At 41.3% G+C, this 16,687-nt stretch overlaps 1 protein-coding gene across 11 annotated transcripts in view; it reads left to right on the top strand.

Moving 5' to 3' along the window:
• LOC119956020 (serine-rich coiled-coil domain-containing protein 2-like) overlaps positions 1–16,687 on the top strand; it is a 643,754-nt gene that overhangs the window by 551,755 nt on the left and 75,312 nt on the right. For all 11 annotated transcript variants that reach the window (XM_038782737.1, XM_038782731.1, XM_038782738.1 and 8 more), the window contains one exon: positions 6,825–6,923. In XM_038782737.1, coding sequence (XP_038638665.1) covers positions 6,825–6,923 — 99 coding nt within the window. The remainder of the gene's footprint in view (positions 1–6,824; positions 6,924–16,687) is intronic.

The following is a 16,687-nucleotide window of genomic DNA, read 5'->3' on the forward strand; positions in this document are numbered from 1 at the left end:
GTTTAACAATTGCCCATCGATTATGGGAGCACATTATAATAAGTATGAAACAGCGTGTCTCGAGATAAATTGGTTTTGTACTGCATGATGTCTGCTGTTCGACACAGGATTGCACAGTGTGACTGTCACTTACGATTTACCCACTCAAACCTACAAGAAGAGGTATTGCACATATTACCCTGCTGGCAGCAATCTGTTCAGCCTTTTCTATAAAACAAAAGATATTTCTTTTCCCCCAAGAAAATTACTCATATTTTTGAGATTTCAGTTGATTGTTGCAACATTGAGTGCTGATCCAATTATTATTTCCATTATAATTTTCACACCCAAGTATTAGTAGCACTTACCTTTCAATTTATTAGCTATCAGACATATCGTGTATTCATGTAGTACGTGTTATGTTGCCAGAATAACAATACGGCTAATAATAATCGTAGTTATTTATGCGCAAATGGTATAGCAGCTTCAGATGAGGGGAAATGTTGGTTCAATTTGGAAATCCCAAAATTCCTGTCTGAGGCATGATGCTCAGCCATTCTATCCATAAAAACAACATCTCACCATTGAGATACATTGAACAGGCTGGTGTTACTGTATTTGTGTGAAAGAGACAAACAGAACTCGACACAGAAATGTCAAATCTTGTCCATTCTATTATTTAGAAAGTCTCCCTAGATAAATGCAACATCCCCACCAACATGTAGGAATCACTTTGCCTTAGAACGCACAAACTGGAGAAAAAGCATCCGCGAAGGTGCCAATCACCTCGAGTGTACCTGGAGCACGCGGAGGCCAAGTGTAAACAGCGGAAGGAGAGCCCAGAATCCAGAGCGTCTGACCCTCCCACCTCATCAAACACCACCTGCCAAACCTGTGGCAGAGTCTGCGGATCCTGGATCGGACTATTCAGCCACCGCAGAACCCACCTCCCCGGAGTGGAAGCAAGTCATCCTCCACCCTGAGAGACTGCCCAACGGAAGAGATGTCTTTTAGCAAAGTGATGTGTTAGTCCAACAACATTTCTGGTGCTGAAATTCAGCTATTACAAATGTGGCGTTTCATTCCTTCCAGTTCTGATTGATGGGAGGTTTCTAAAATGCTAAATTTGGAATAAAACTTTTTTCACTTTTCTTTTTTTCCATCTCTTAATCTAGTCTTTATTTCCCTCACTTTATTTATCTTTCTATATGTGATTTGATATTAATCCACTCATTACATTTGTTTAAATGTCCCTGCATTGTTCATTTCCCAATCTTTAACCAGATTGGTTAAGGAGATGTACAGTTGTTTCACTTGTTCACTCAGGTCGCAGTTAACCGGGTTCACGGCTTTCCCATTATCAGCTCACTCCTCACAAGAAAAAACCCTCAATCTGCAAGGAAAAATCTAACTGTGTTACAGAAAAATGTGGGCCGTTGTGTTTAGTGGATGGCAAATTTTGTTTTGAATTTATCCAAAATTTAGAGATAAAAGGCAAGCGTATGAAGAAAGTAATGAGCTGATTGATTATCGTCGATAAAAAAAAATGCTTATGGTCACAAGTAGGTTTCAAATGAAGTTACTGTGAAAAGCCCCTAGTCGCCACATTCTGGCACCTGTTCGGGAAGGCTGTTACGGGAATCGAACCGTGCTGCTGGCCTTGGTCTGCTTTCAAAGCCAGCTCTTTAGCCCTGTGCTAAACAGCCCCTAGCTGTCATAGTTTAGTGGACAGAACGCTGGCTGTGAATGCAGCTATATTGCAGTGCTAATGGAAGCCTACTTGTGACAATAATAAAGATTATTATTATTATGTGGGCTCGTCCATTCTGCAGTCCCTGCTGAATTCAGAATCAAAGTTGTGATTTGGAATAGCATCAATGATAACCGCACATTATAAATATGGGCTCGTTATTCATCTTTTTGCGAAAATGCAGAATGCCTTTTCAGTTTCCCAACACAACAGTCACCACTCCAGGAAGTACTTCCATTATGCAAAGCACTTTAAGGCTTTCTGATGTTGTGACAATGTAAGTGCAAGTATTTACTCCAGTAAATGGGGATCGGCTGAATGTCAATATATTGTCTGCTGAAAAATAACAGCCAAATAAAATTTTCATGAGGAAATCTTCTGATGGAATTCTTTAGGTTTGAAGGCTAATGGTGTGCAAACATTAAAAATGAAATCTACTTGCTGTGTGTGTGTGTGTGGACATTATACTGATTTCCCTTGCTTTTGATATAAGTGATCTTTCCCTTTGCTGAACTTGGATTAATTGGTCAATCATTTATCACAATGGGATTATCAATTCCTGCTTCGATTTAATCTAAAGTTCAGCAATAGTTCATGTTTCAGTTACATATTGCATTGCCACTCATACTTTTCAATTTTGGTTTTAAATTGTCATTTCTCTTGTTGGAAAATGAAAATAGCTTATTGTCACAAGTAGGCTTCAAATGAAGTTACTGTGAAAAGCCCCTAGTCGCCACATTCTGGTGCCTGTTTGGGGAGGCTGGTACAGGAATTGAACCGTGCTGCTGGCCTGCCTTGGTCTGCTTTAAAAGCCAGCTATTTAGCCCTGTGCTAAACCAGCCCCTGATGGCACCTAATTCAAAACAAATAGCAAATAGAATTTCACCAAATCCAGTGCGTAAAGGCAAATAGCAATCTTTGAGCAATTAAATCCCAAATCAAGCCTCAGCTGTTCATTTGACACCTCCAACTATAAATTGCACTGTCACATGATTCATGTATACCCACATTTGACACTTCACTCTCTGGCTCTCTCTCTCTGGCTCTCTCTCTCTCTCTCTCCCTTTCTCTCTCTCCCTTTCTGGCTCGCTCGTGCTCTCTCGCTCTGGCTCTCTCTCTCTCTCCCTTTCTGGCTCGCTCGTGCTCTCTCTCTCTGGCTCTCTCTCTCTCTCCCTTTCTGGCTCGTTCGTGCTCTCTCTCTCTGGCTCTCTCTCTGGCTCTCTCACTCTCTCTCTCTTTCTGGCTCTCTCTCTGGCTCTCTCTCTCTCTCTCTCTCTCTGGCTCTCTCTCTCTCTCCCTTTCTGGCTCGCTCGTGCTCTCTCTCTCTGGCTCTCTCTCTCTCTCTCTCTCCCTTTCTGGCTCGCTCATGCTCTCTCTCTCTGGCTCTCTCTCTCTCTCCCTTTCTGGCTCGCTCGTGCTCTCTCTCTCTGGCTCTCTCTCTCTCTCTCTCTTTCTTTCTAGCTCTCTCTCTGGCTCTCTCTCTGGCTCTCTTTCTCTAAGATCTTTATTCTTGCAAAATCCTGAATCACCCGTGAGAAATATCCCAGTTACTCTTAAGTTGAGGTAGTATCTGTTTTCAGATATGTTGCTTCTCAACAAATTGCACCAAATAGACAAGATATCATTCATACACTTAATTCCTGTTTTGCTTATTTATGAAATGAAAATGAATTGAAATTAAGTAGGCTTCAAATGACGTTACTGTGAAAAGTCCCTAGTCGCCACATTCCGGCGCCTGTTCAGGGAGGCTGGTACGGGAATTGAACCGTGCTGCTGGCCTGCCTTGGTTTGCTTGCAAAGCCAGCGGTTTAGCCCTGTGCTAAACCAGCCCCATTAAATTGTGCCATGACTCTCTAACTCTTTTTTGAAAAATTATTTTTCCAATTAAGGGGCTTGCCCTGCATATCTTTGGGTTGTGGGGATAAGACCCACACAGACACGGGGAGAATGTGCAAACTCCACAGACAGTGACCCAGGGCCGTGATTGAACCCGGTCCTTGGCGCTGAGGCAACAGTGCTAACCACTGTTAGTCAGCAACCTTCAGAACTTGCCTTTGCAAAAATGCTGATATTTGGAATTTGAGCTTGTGTCCCAGGCACAAACAGCAGGTTTGTATCACTTTGCAGCTGTCACCAGATGTCAAGAGAATTTGATGGCCCTGAGGTCTGCAATGTAGTTGCAGGTCAGATTATGTCAAGTGGCATCAGGTGCCAGAATGTGTTTGTGAGATGTAACAGTGCCGTGAATAATGGCTGCCACCAGTTTCCTGCAGTTCCTCATTCTTTGTTCCCCTGTTTCTTCTCTCTGAGTCACAAGGTCATGGTTCCAAACTCCACCGTAGGACTTAATCTAGGTTGACTCTTCAGCTGCACTGAGGGACTGCAGCAGCGACAGATGTCTCATCTTTCAGGTGAAATGTTAACATGCGGACATATAAAAGGGAGTTCTGTTGATGCCCATGCCAACATTTTACCTTCAACAAAAATAACCAAAAGCAGATTTAATGTTCATTTATCCCATTGATTTGTGAGAGACCCTTTCTGTATGCAATTCAACATCCATGTTTGCCTACAATACACTTTAAAACAGTACATTAGACGTTAAATGCTTTAAAATGAATTAAGAGCACCAATAAACAAATAATTGCTTCCTATTTGCACTGGGGACTGGGTAGCTCAGTTGGCTGGATAATAGTGATTCAAAATTAACAACAAAAGCGTGGCTTCAACTTGTCTGAGGTAGTTTCCCCACGTCCTGTTATGGAATTTCTTTGTGGTTGCATCTTCCTTATTTAGTTGTTTCATTTGCTTATTAGTTCTATGTTAAAGATGTTCATGTCTATGCCAACAATGTCATGAACAGGGTGATGAATATAAAGATAAGGATAGTGGTAAGGCCACAACTGGAGTAGTGTGCGTAGTTCTGGACACTCTTTTATTATGGGAAGGAGAGTCATAGAATGAGTATGGCAAAGGCTGAATAGAAGTGGGGCGCAGGAATAAAAGTTGAAAATTGTGAAAGAAGATTTGAAAAAAATGTTATTATGTAAATGAGGCAGAGCAAGTTATGAGAAAATAAATAAGGGATTTCAAGGTTATGAGATTCTGAGTATCAATTATTGTTATTTTCAGCAGTTAATAAATTGTTCGAAAGGGAGAATATCCTCCAATTATCATTAAGGAGAGAGGGAAATTTGGAATAATTTTTCCAAAGGCCTGTTAGATGATGGGATGTTTTACTACACGTTGTTAAGACGAGACTATAACGTTCTTTAAAAGGGTATTTGATCTGTTCGAGAAGGAAGCATAGAATAATGATACAGGGAAGGAAATGTGATTAGAAAAGATAGTTTCACTTGAATTGCCATTTTTTCCAAGCCTGCCTTCTATTTCTGACACAGGTACAATGAGTCAAATGGCTGCTTGTTGGGCTCTTATTTCTACATAGCTCATTATTGACTTTTCCTGCTTGTTTCTGATGGTTCTCAGAATTCAGTGTCGTAGCAGACTACAAAAAGATGGAAATTCATTTTTGGGAGCTTGTTTGCAACCTTATGTTTTATTTCTTTACCTCGTGTTTCAATAGTTTCGCTTTTTTTTCATGCCATTTTATTTTTAAGTCGTTTCATTACTGATTAGTTGGGAATATGTTATATCACGTAAAATATTTGTATCATTCTTATGGCAGAATAATTATGGATGATGCAGTCTCTTCACTTTCATTACTATCAAATTCCCTCAGCTAGCTGAGAACTGGAGAATCTATCACTGACCAGGACACTATAAATGGAGCCATCTTGCAGCTGCTGAAAGAACACATTTGTCTGTGTTCTTTGACTAGTGTACACTCCATCTGTTCCTGATTAGAATAAGGACATTGTGATAAGGACAGAAACTCATTACTGCAAGAAATTGCATTGCCTCAGGATGTATAACATGGCGTGACATCTCCAGAATATGAATCACTGCAATAAGTGTTTCATTAATGAATATGTAATTAAATAAGTTTGTGCTAATATTTACTCACTATTTGCCAAGTTATAGATTTTTGTGACTGCAGTAATAAAACAAACTCTAAATATTACAAATGAGGTAGAAAGTTTGGATTTTCTATGGTTTGTGCTGTCAAAAGTGAATTGTAAGTTTATAAAAATACGGCATGTTATGGTGACTCGTATCGAATATATCATCTGAGATTGTTATTAAGTGTGGTAAGAATACATTGCATTCATATGGTCCCTTGTCACAAACTCTCAGAAATATCTCAGTCAATTCTTTTGAATTGCAGTGATGACTGTTACGTGGATGGATGTAGCAGCAAGAAGTCCAAGGTGTTATCAAATTATCTGATTCAAATGCCAACTGTGTACCACTTTCCTGCTCATCTCATTCTTTAATAAACTGCAGTGAGGGACATGACTGACCTGAAACAACAATGCCAATACAAAAATAAAAACAGAAAATATTCAGGAGGTCAGGCTGTATATGAGGAGAGAGAAACAAAGTTAACATTTCAGGTCGATAATTGTTTTCCTTTCAGAGTGTTGATGAAGGATCACAGGTCTGAAACGTTAACTCTTTCTCCTCCCCACTGATGGTGCCTAACCTGAGTATTTCCAATCTTCGCTGTTTTCATTTCTGATTTCCAGCCCCTGCAGTTTTTTAATTCTGCAACAAGTTTTACCGTATCAGACAAAAATTGGCCGCGAGCCGTAGACATTTCAAAAGCATTGGGCAAATGAGCAAAAACTGGATCAAAGAGGTAGGTGCCAGTGAGCAAGAAAAATGGTTTAGGGGGAAATTTCCAGAACTTTGGGTCCCTGTGGCTGAAGACGTGGCTCCCAATAGTAGGGAGATGGACAAGAGAGCAGAGTTGCTGGAGCACAGAGCTACCAGAGTGTTGTAGGCTTGGAGAAGATTATAGAGAAAGGGAGGAGGGAGACCATGAAGGGATTTGAACAGAAGGGTAAAAACATTCTAATCATGACTTTCGGGGGGCCTTGGAGTCTGTGAGTCTTGTTGCATGATAGCAAAATAAGTTGAAATTATTTCATGTGATTGATCTTATTGACCATTTCATTTTTTTTGTACACAGAGCACCAGATGTAATTGCCAGAAAGGAAATTCCAACACACAAGATCCAGCATTTTCCAATGCTGATAAGACCACCCAAACAGTCAATAAAGAAATTTCTGTAAGTCCACTTTTTCCAGACCTTTCTGCATTTCAACTGCTCGCTTCAGTGATTTCTGTTTATCGCTCATTCTCCATATTCTCACCTGTCTCACCCAACCTCATGTTGGGGTTAAAGCAACACAAGGTAACTGTTACCGGCATTTAAGACACGAATGCTGGCACATATATGAGAAAGAATGTTTAAACAGCACATCTTTTAAAACTAGTCGATTAAATAGTTTACTGTTCCGTCTGGATACTTACACCAAGCTTTGTTGCATTTGAGGCAAGCCCAGGCTTCCACTGCAGCCCATGCTTGCTGGACACCATCGCATAACAGGAAATACTGTGTTGCTAAATAATGCCCATTTTGTTCCAGCCATATTTGTGGAATTGTTCATAATTAGGAGAAAGTTGGGAGAATTTGGCAGTTTGAGCAAATTTTGCAAACCAATGACTTGCGAAAACACTACTTAGTATTGAAAGTTGAATTGACTAAAACTAATATTGTATTCGATCAAAATGTTGATCATACCATGAAAATGGTTGTGAGTTTGGAAGTGAAAACAGTAAATTGACTAAAAAAGTTCAAAGTTAAGTTCAGTCATTCAGCTAATAGGGCGATGGGGGTGAAGTGGGTGCTTCTCATAATTGCAATTCCTACCTGACTCTTAATATTTTTGAATACCTTGCTTAAACTATAAGTACAAAAGTACATATTTTAATATCATATATAGTGTGCATTTTCTATAAATTTCACACTTTGGAGACAGTTTCCCCTCACACCACCCCGTGTGACATTTTCCAGCCACTGCGAACCAAGTCAAAGGCGTTAATGCTGTGCTGAGTAATATATTAATAGTATTATGTGTGGTGCACAGTGCCTATGTTGACAGAAAAATTATAACCTGATGCTAATTTTATGTTTGCGGTATGTATTTCTGTGATTCCTGGGGTGTCAGGGTTGTCATATGAGGAGGTTGACTCGCCCCCGTATTTACAGGAGTTTAAAAGAATGAGAGGGGGTCTCAGTGAAACATATAAAACTCTGGTGGGGATGGACAGACTGAATGCGGGGAAAGGTGTTTCCTCTGCCTGGGGGTGTATAGAACGAGGTGTCACAGTCTCAGCATATGGGGTGTGCCATTTAGGACTAAGAATAGGAGAGACCTCTTCACTCAGAGGTGGTGAACCTGTGGAATTGTCCGCCACAGAAAACTGTTGAGGCCGAGTGACTGAATATATTTGAGAAGGACAGATTCCAAGGCACTTAAAGCACCAGGGGTATGGGGAGAGAGGGGGAGTATGGCGTTGAGACAAAGGATTAACCATGATTACATTGGCAGACCAGGCTCAAGGGGCCAAATGGCCTACTCCTCCTATTTTCTATGTTTCTATATAACTCATCAGCAGATTTAACTTTCAATCCCCCTGATGATAAATGGTGGCATGTTTTTCAGTGCCACCCCTTTCATCAATCTGGCCTTAATACAACTCTTTCCCTCCCCCCAGATATACCCATCTGTCCATTCTGCCCTTCATCCTCCTGCCATTCTCCTTATCTGTACTTGCCACCACTTCCCTCTGACCTCTTGTCAGCCTCCTGCAGCTGCTTCCTGCCATACACTAACTCTCTCTGGCCTCGCTGACTGTATTTATTGCTTCACCACGCCTCCTGATCAGCTTCAGCCGTGCTCCTGTCCGGAATGAGATTGCCCTCTGCATGGCGTTGTACTGTATATCAGCACACATTAGAATTTGGCTTAAGGCTGCACAAACTCCTCTCTTGTAGATCCTTAAAGGTAGCCGATAGCCGCCTTTTATGCCATTATTTACGGTTGAATTCAAATCTGATTCTCTCATTTTCTTTTCTAACTTTGGTCATTTTAATTCTGTTGCTTTTTTGTCATATAGTATTTCATCAATTAATTTAATGTTCTTTGCTTCATTCTCACTTGGTTTCTGCGCATTTTCGATTGGTCTGGATTAGCAGCCAAGAAAAATCTGAAATGTTCTAAAGCACCCACATTATCATGCTGAAAAAATAAATTAAAGTCTCCTTTATCTTAATTAAAAAGCGTTCTCCATTAAGTTTGAAATGATACTTATTGAACTGTGTTGTAATGTTATCACTAATATTGTACAAGTGCTGCAGTGATATTGTCTACATATATGGTCTGGCACATAAGCATTTTAAATGTGCAATTACCAAATGTTGTACTATCAGGAGTAAGAAGGTAATCCTAATTTTATTTAAATATATAAAATATGCACAGGGAGGATTCTGTGTTGATTAAATTTCTGCTGATGGTCCTTCCTGAGTAATGTTGCCTTCTCCCCTGCAGCTTTCTTTAGAGCTGTGACACCCATAACACATGTCCAATTTGAGAAGAAGCAAATTCTTCAACTAGTGTAACGTGCATCCATCCTATTAACTCATCCTTTATTCGGAATGATGGAGGCTGAAACATGTTTGTCTGGCTAATGGTTGATTCCATTCAGAACCTTTGCTTTTTAAGCACGCTTTCATTTTAAAGCCCAGTCATAATTTTCTCTAGACTTTGATGCAACAAATCCCATTCTCCATAGAAGAGACATTACAATCACTTTTTTCTGAAGAGGATAATATTGTAAAAAAAAAAGGACTCTGGTTCTGCAAATTGTTACGGTGCAGAAGGCAGGCTATTTGGCCCATCAGATCTGCACCGACTCGCCAAACCACAACTCCGTTAGTGCCATTCGCCCGCCTGACTCGGGCAAGTGAACTTACTCTTTACTGCAGAGCTAGCCCAAGATTTTGGAATAATTAACATTATCGATAAGGTAAAGGAGAATGGAATTTGCAAGCATCAAGCATGATTAAAAGATGTGTTTTTGTCGAATTGTGGAGCAATCCAACGGAAACTGAGTTCAGGTAGGGGTTAATATATTTATGAATGAACTGGATCATTATCTGTTAAATTAGACAACTGAGGGGTATGTCATTTGAAATAGTGAGGTAATTCTGTAACTTCATGTCTAACTGGCGTGGTTGCCTTTGCAATATTGGTGACAGTTCTGGTTGTCAGAGTAGAGCGAGGGTATTTCCGCTGAGGAAAGGGTGCAGAGAAGAGTAACCAGGAGGATTGAGGGGGTGAGGAATTGGGTTATGAGGAGCATATTGTAAGTAATCCATCTTGCCACTGGAGGAGAGTTGGGAGGGGATATGATTGCTGTTGGCAGCACGTATAACATTCTCTCAAAAAGGTGAAAGTCGTGCACAGTCCCTCTGGGTAACCCTCATTGTGACATTTGTCTGATTGCTTTTTAAAATCTTCAGTATTAGTCTTCCCAGAGGAGCTTTATTAAAGGCCTCACTGAAATACAAGTGTATCCCACCCACTGCCTTATACACCTGTTAACTCAATAAATACAGTAAATTAGATTAGCAACACCTCCCCTTCATCAATTCAGGTTGGTGGTAATATATTATTTCATCTCTATTCGGTTAATCCATTATCTTTTATGGGTATCCATAACTTTACCCACATGGGAATTTAAACTCTATAATTTATGGTTTTCCTGTGGCGTTCTGAATAACTTGTGCTACGGAGTCCCTACCATGCAGAAAGAGGCCATTCGGTCCATCTTTCCTGCACCGACTCTCTGGAAGAGCACCCTGCCCAGGACCCCCCCCACCCCCCCCCCCCCAACCCAATAACCCCCTAATCTAACCTATACCAAGAGGCAATTTTATCATGACTAATCCACCTAACCTGCATGTCTTTGGACTGTGGGAGGAAACCAGAGCACCCGGAGGAAACCCACGCAGACACTGGGAGAAAATGCACAACTCCACCCGAGGCCGGAATTGATCCCTGCCACTGTTAGGCAGCAGTGCTAACCACTGTGTCGCCCATGCTACCTCCTGCAAGGGGGAAAAATGGACAGGCCTGTATTAACAAAAACTGGAAAAAATTCTTCCCAAACTTCATAAAACATTCAAACAAGCTTCAGGAGACCATGGTATAACATACCACTCTAATGCAGATTATCATATTTAATCCTCGTGTACTGCTGTGTTCTGATACTGAACACGTCCTGTCCTTTAAAACAATGAATGTCATTTTGGGTCCCCCATTTTCAAAAGTATATGAATACATTGAAAAATTTTCAGAGAGCAACAGGAAGCATTCCTGGACAGTAACTGGAAGTGATGAACTATGTAGTGAATTTAGCTTGTTTATGTAAACATAAATTGTCTACATAAATTCACTATGTAGTGAATTTAGCTTTAACTTCAAGATCAGGCAAGTCCCCCTCCCCTCACATCTATTGGCTCAAGATTTGTGGAATACGCCTCTAATTAATGTGTTTTTTGAAGAGCTAGTTGAAGATGATTATCAAGAAAGGTCAATGAGTCTAATGCAATGATAAGCAGGCGAATGCGTAGTGAGGAGGTCATAAGGAGTCTACAAAGGGATTGAGACAGGTTAAGTGAGTGGGCAGTAAATGGGCAAATGGAGTATAATGTGATCTGGGTGTCCTGGTACATGAATCATAACAAGTTAGCGTACAAGCTAAAAGGAGACCAGTTCAGACAAAGTTCACTCGAGTGATACCTGGCATTGAAGGGGTTGTCTTCTGAGGAACGGGTAGGCAGGTTGGGCCTCTATCTATTGGACTTGAGAAGAATGAGAGGTGATCTTGTTGAAACATGTTTTATTGTATCATCTACAAGATGCACAGCAGGGACTCACCAAGGGTCCTTAGACAGCACCTTCCAAACTCGCAACCTCTCTCATCTAGAAGGACAAGGGCAGCAGATACCTAGGAACCTCACCACCTGGAGATTCCCCTCCAAGTCATTCACCACCCTGACTTGAAAATATATCACCATTCCTTCACTGGGAGTTCCCGGAGCAAAATCCGGGAACTCCCTCCCCAATACCACAGTGGGTGTACCTACACTTCTGGGATTGCAGCGGTTCAAGAAGGCAGCTCACCACCATCTTCTGAAGGACAACTAGGGATGTGCAATAAATGTCCAAAGGACTTGAAGACAGTCAGTGGTATGTGTCCCAGGGCGAGGGTGAGTGCTCCCAGGGCGAGGGTGAGTGCTCCCAGGGCGAGGGTGAGTGCTCCCAGGGCGAGGGTGAGTGCTCCCAGGGCGAGGGTCAGCGGTCGCAGGTCGAGGGTCAGCGGTATGTGGTCCATGTGCGAAATTGCCTGCAGAGTAAAAACTCGTACGTCAGTGTTGCAACTTTTTACTTTTTAAACCAAATCCAGCGATCCCATCTTTCCCGGTGATTTATTGTTCCCTTTTCCCATAGCAGCTGTTCTTATGACTTCTTAATTGCCAATTTGTGCTGAATTCTAAGCTTTTTAAGCTGTGTCATGTCTACAAGGAATTAATTTAAAATTGCCCATATTGGTGGTCGCTGACAGACTGACTGGAGAGGCCGGAAGGCATCGTATTAGTCTGGCTTCAATCTAAACCCACCTTTCAGATATTGATCGACAGCGTGTTAACACACTGTGAAACCCATTTGATTGGGAGAAAGTTATTTACAATGGTGTTAAATCCAGGGGACGAGCAGTTTGATTCGCCAAGTGTTATTTGTAAAGTTGCAAACACTCTGCTCCATTGACTTGATTGGGAAAGTATTTTTGAAAATGATGCCGACGTCTCGTTATCTCTTGTTAGCTCAAGCATTTTCTGTTGCCATCAATTTCACAACAAATGTTTTGTTAATTTGGCTATGCTCTATCCCCTTCCTTTGCTCAGATCCTCGCGAGTAATCTGAGAGGCATTGAGTTTCTCTGTACCTATGATAATTAGCTGTTATTGCAGTTCAAATGTGAATACGATTTTAAACTAATTGAATTTCTGCCTGAATGAATGAAATTGATACAGCCACCTCATTCCATGAAGATGAACCATGTGGAAAATACAAACAAAACACATGGATACTTTCCCAAGCCAGCCTAATTATGCAAATATAGAATGGATAATAAAAACACCTGTTTGCACTCTCCCTGCAATGTTTGTTTTTGTTTGAGATTGGAGAGATTGAGCATCATTATCCAGCTGGGAAGGAAAGGTGGTCTGTAATCGAGCATGGCTTCCCTTTTACCACCATAAAGTCAATTTTAAGATCTCAGATACTCTGAATACTGAAGGAGGAAAGAGTGATGAGTAATCTTGGCCAATATTGTGTTCTGTTTGATTAGCATTGCTAAAAATTTGATAACTTTACAATTGAGAGATGTCTGTCCTTGCCCAGCGATGATGTGTTAAAGTGTGCTGGAGTCAATGGCAAGACGTTACTTACATACGTCGCTTTTGGACCTCGTAAAACACAGCCAGATGCTTTGCAGGAATGCTAACAAACGAAATTCAACACCAAGCAACGTTACGAGGTATTATTCAAACCTGTGAAATAGGAGCAGACGGAGGCCATTCGGCCCCTCTTGCGAGTCCAGCCATTGAGAAAGATCGTGGCCAATCTATTTGTCTTTCGAAATCCATGTCTCCATCTATCCCAATACCCTTTGATTCCCTATCCCATAGGGGAGATGAGCAAAAGCTTAGTCAGAGAGGTTGGGGCAAAGCATTAAGGAACTTGTTGGAAGAGAAAGAAATTGAGAGGTTTAGGAAGACAAGGCCACCAATGGTGGCACATAAAAATCAATTAAAATAGCTGTTACTTAACAATGCAGAGCGAGCTGGTGAAAACTTTTCTCTTTGCTTTATTCTTTTTCTTTTATTCTCTGAGTTCTTTATCTTTTCCCCCACCCCCCAAGATTGTAACTCGGGCTAGAGTATGATTGACCCACAGGATTCTTTCCATCCAGTGCCCATATATCCATTCCTGTTTTAGCTCAGACATTCTGTTCTGTTCTGTGGCTTTTGTCAATATTGAACCCAATAATGTGCACACTGAATATTTTCCATTCCGAGTAGTTTGGTGATGATTACAGGTAGGAGCTGTGTCTAATCCCGAGATACTGACGGTGCTGTAGAGGCTGGTTTAGCACACTGGGCTAAACAGCTGGCTTGTAATGCAGAACCAGGCATCAGCGCAGGTTCAATTCCCGTACCAGTCTCCCCAAACAGCCGCTGGAATGTGGTGACTAGGGGATTTTCCACAGTAACTTCATTGAAGCCTACTTGTGACAATCTGCTATTATTATTATTATTATCTCCTTATCACCAGCCTCCCATCTGAGATAACCCGCTTGGCAAATAATAGGCTGAAAAATTGGCAGGTGTCTCAGGATAAACATGGTTTAATGTGCCAATTTACCAAATCTTGTACAATACAATATTTGAGCTCAATTGAGAAATTCCAGTGATTATCTTGCAGAATCGTATCAATCTGATTTGCTTTCCACAAATATTAGAAGAACTATATCAGGTAGAGTTCCTGTACTATAGACCAGACACTCTTCATGTAACCTCTATCCAACTGTGTCATTTTTATTTGATATTTGATACCATTTAAATAGTGGCAAAGCACCGATTAGGGAGGCCGTCTGACCCGTCCAGTTTATCTTTCACTGGAGTCTGTGATAAGCTTCAATCTCAGCATTTTGCTGCCCCATCATAATTTCATCCTGCACTTTCCTATTCAGAAGGTTAGTTGCTCCTCACTCTGTTTTGTAAAGTGCTTCTTGACATTATACCTGCCGTTTATCAGTTTGTAGCAAATCCTGCAATCAGTGTTTAATATCTAATTGGGGGTAGAGAATGACACCAGTTCCCAGATCCATGTTTTCAGTCATTATTTTTTGACCCTAAGCATGCTTGTGAAACCACCAGCCTTTTATCCATGAATCTCAATGGGTAATTCACTAAGGCCAGCTGTTGCTGTGCTGACATATAATGCCACTGATTGGGGACACTGCATCACACCAATTTCTGCCTTTGACATCTTTGGAATTAAGTTTCTGATATCAGAAAAGCGGTCATGATAGAATCAATTCTGGCACAAAATTCTGGAGTTTCCTACTTTCCAGTGGGAAGTCCCTTATTTGCACACAGGTGTGTGCAGGTGCCTGGCAGAAGTTCAGAGGATCAAACTTGGGTTATTGATGAGAAATTTGTTATTGCAGAACATGTTCAATACTGTGGAAAGCTTTAATCCAATAATATTGCTGTTTAATGTGACCCACCTTACACTGTCGCCTTAGATTTTTTTGTTTTATTTTGTGTAATGTGTTGCTTTAATGGGTTTTGATAGCACTGAGTACAAGAGTCAAGTTTGAATCTATTCCATTGCAGCATCATGTCCATATTGACAGTTCTTGGAGAAAGTTCAGCCAGAGTGCAGTTCAATAGAGAAATACTCAATGGCAAGGGGAGGTGGAATAAAACTGTTCGCCAAACTGGATGGATGAATTGTTTGTCGCATTTCATTACCCCACTGACTTGTTGGATGTTAGAATGAACTTTGTGAAATAGAATAGTGAAACACATGGAATGTAACAGGAAATAACTACCCACTGTTAATAGAATTCTGCACCATCAACTTCTCACACACATGCACTCTTTAACAATACATAAAGTAGCTTCGGCTAAAGTCATCTGCACATTTCCTGCTGGGGAAAGTCCAATATCAGCATGTATTTATTTGTGGCAATATGTTTGTTACATTTGTGTCACCAAACAGATTAATTGTCATCGAGAGGATTTCACAATATCTCCAGGACAGCATTTGTTGTCCGTCTCTAACTGGTCCTGCCAACTTCGCTCACATTACAACAATTAGTAAAACAAACGAGAGAGTGAGCTGGCTGAGCCAGCATTTGTTGACCATCCCTGTTCCCTTGAACAAGTGGTTTGCTTGGCAATTTCCGAGGGCAATTAAGAGTCAACCACATTGCTGTGGGTCTGAAGTAGGTCAGACCAGGTAAAGATGGCAGATTTCCTTCCCTAAATAACCAGTTGGGTTATTAAAATTTAATTCAAACTACTTCAGCTACCGTGGTGTGATTCGAACCCTGGCCTCCACAACAATATAATAACAATAATCTTTATTATTGTCACCAGTAGGCTTACGTTAACACTGCAATGAAGGGCAATACGGTAGCGCAGTGGGTTAACACAGCTGCCTCACGGCGCTGAGGTCCCAGGTTCGATCCTGGCACTGGGTCACTGTCCGTGTGGAGTTTGCACATTCTGCCCGTGTTTGTGTGGGTTTCGCCCCCACAACCCAAAAATGTGCAGAGTAGGTGGATTGGTCACGCTAAATTGCCCCTAAATTGGAAAAAATAATTGGGTAATCTGAATTTATAAAAAAAAACACTGCAATGAAGTTACTGTGAAAAGCCCCTAGTCGCCACATTCCGCCGCCTGTTCAGGTACACAGAGGGAGAATTCAGAATGTCCAAATTACCTAACGACACCTCTTTCAGAGCTTGTGGGAGGAAATTGGAGCACCCAGAGGAAACCCACGCAGAGACGGGGAGAACGTGCAGACTCCACACAGACAGTCACCCAAGCCCGAATTGAACCTGGGACCTAGAGCTTCGAAGCCATAGTGTTAACCACTGTGTTACCGTGCTGCCCTGGGTCTCTGGATTACTAGTCCAGTGACAATACCGATATGCCACCATTACCTTCTTCTTTTTCACTTTGATGATGGAATAAATAGAAGCCAGCCCTGCAGGAGCTGAAATTTCTTCCAGTTAAACATTGGGAACGTCAGTTGTCTTCAGTCCATGCAGGGCACTCCTTTTCCTAACCATTGACTTCATCATTCTTCACTTCTTCACTGCCTGTGGCTTAACCAGATCACT

Source organism: Scyliorhinus canicula, chromosome 22 (assembly GCF_902713615.1).
Source record: "Scyliorhinus canicula chromosome 22, sScyCan1.1, whole genome shotgun sequence".
NCBI classification, from domain to species: Eukaryota; Metazoa; Chordata; class Chondrichthyes; order Carcharhiniformes; family Scyliorhinidae; genus Scyliorhinus; species Scyliorhinus canicula.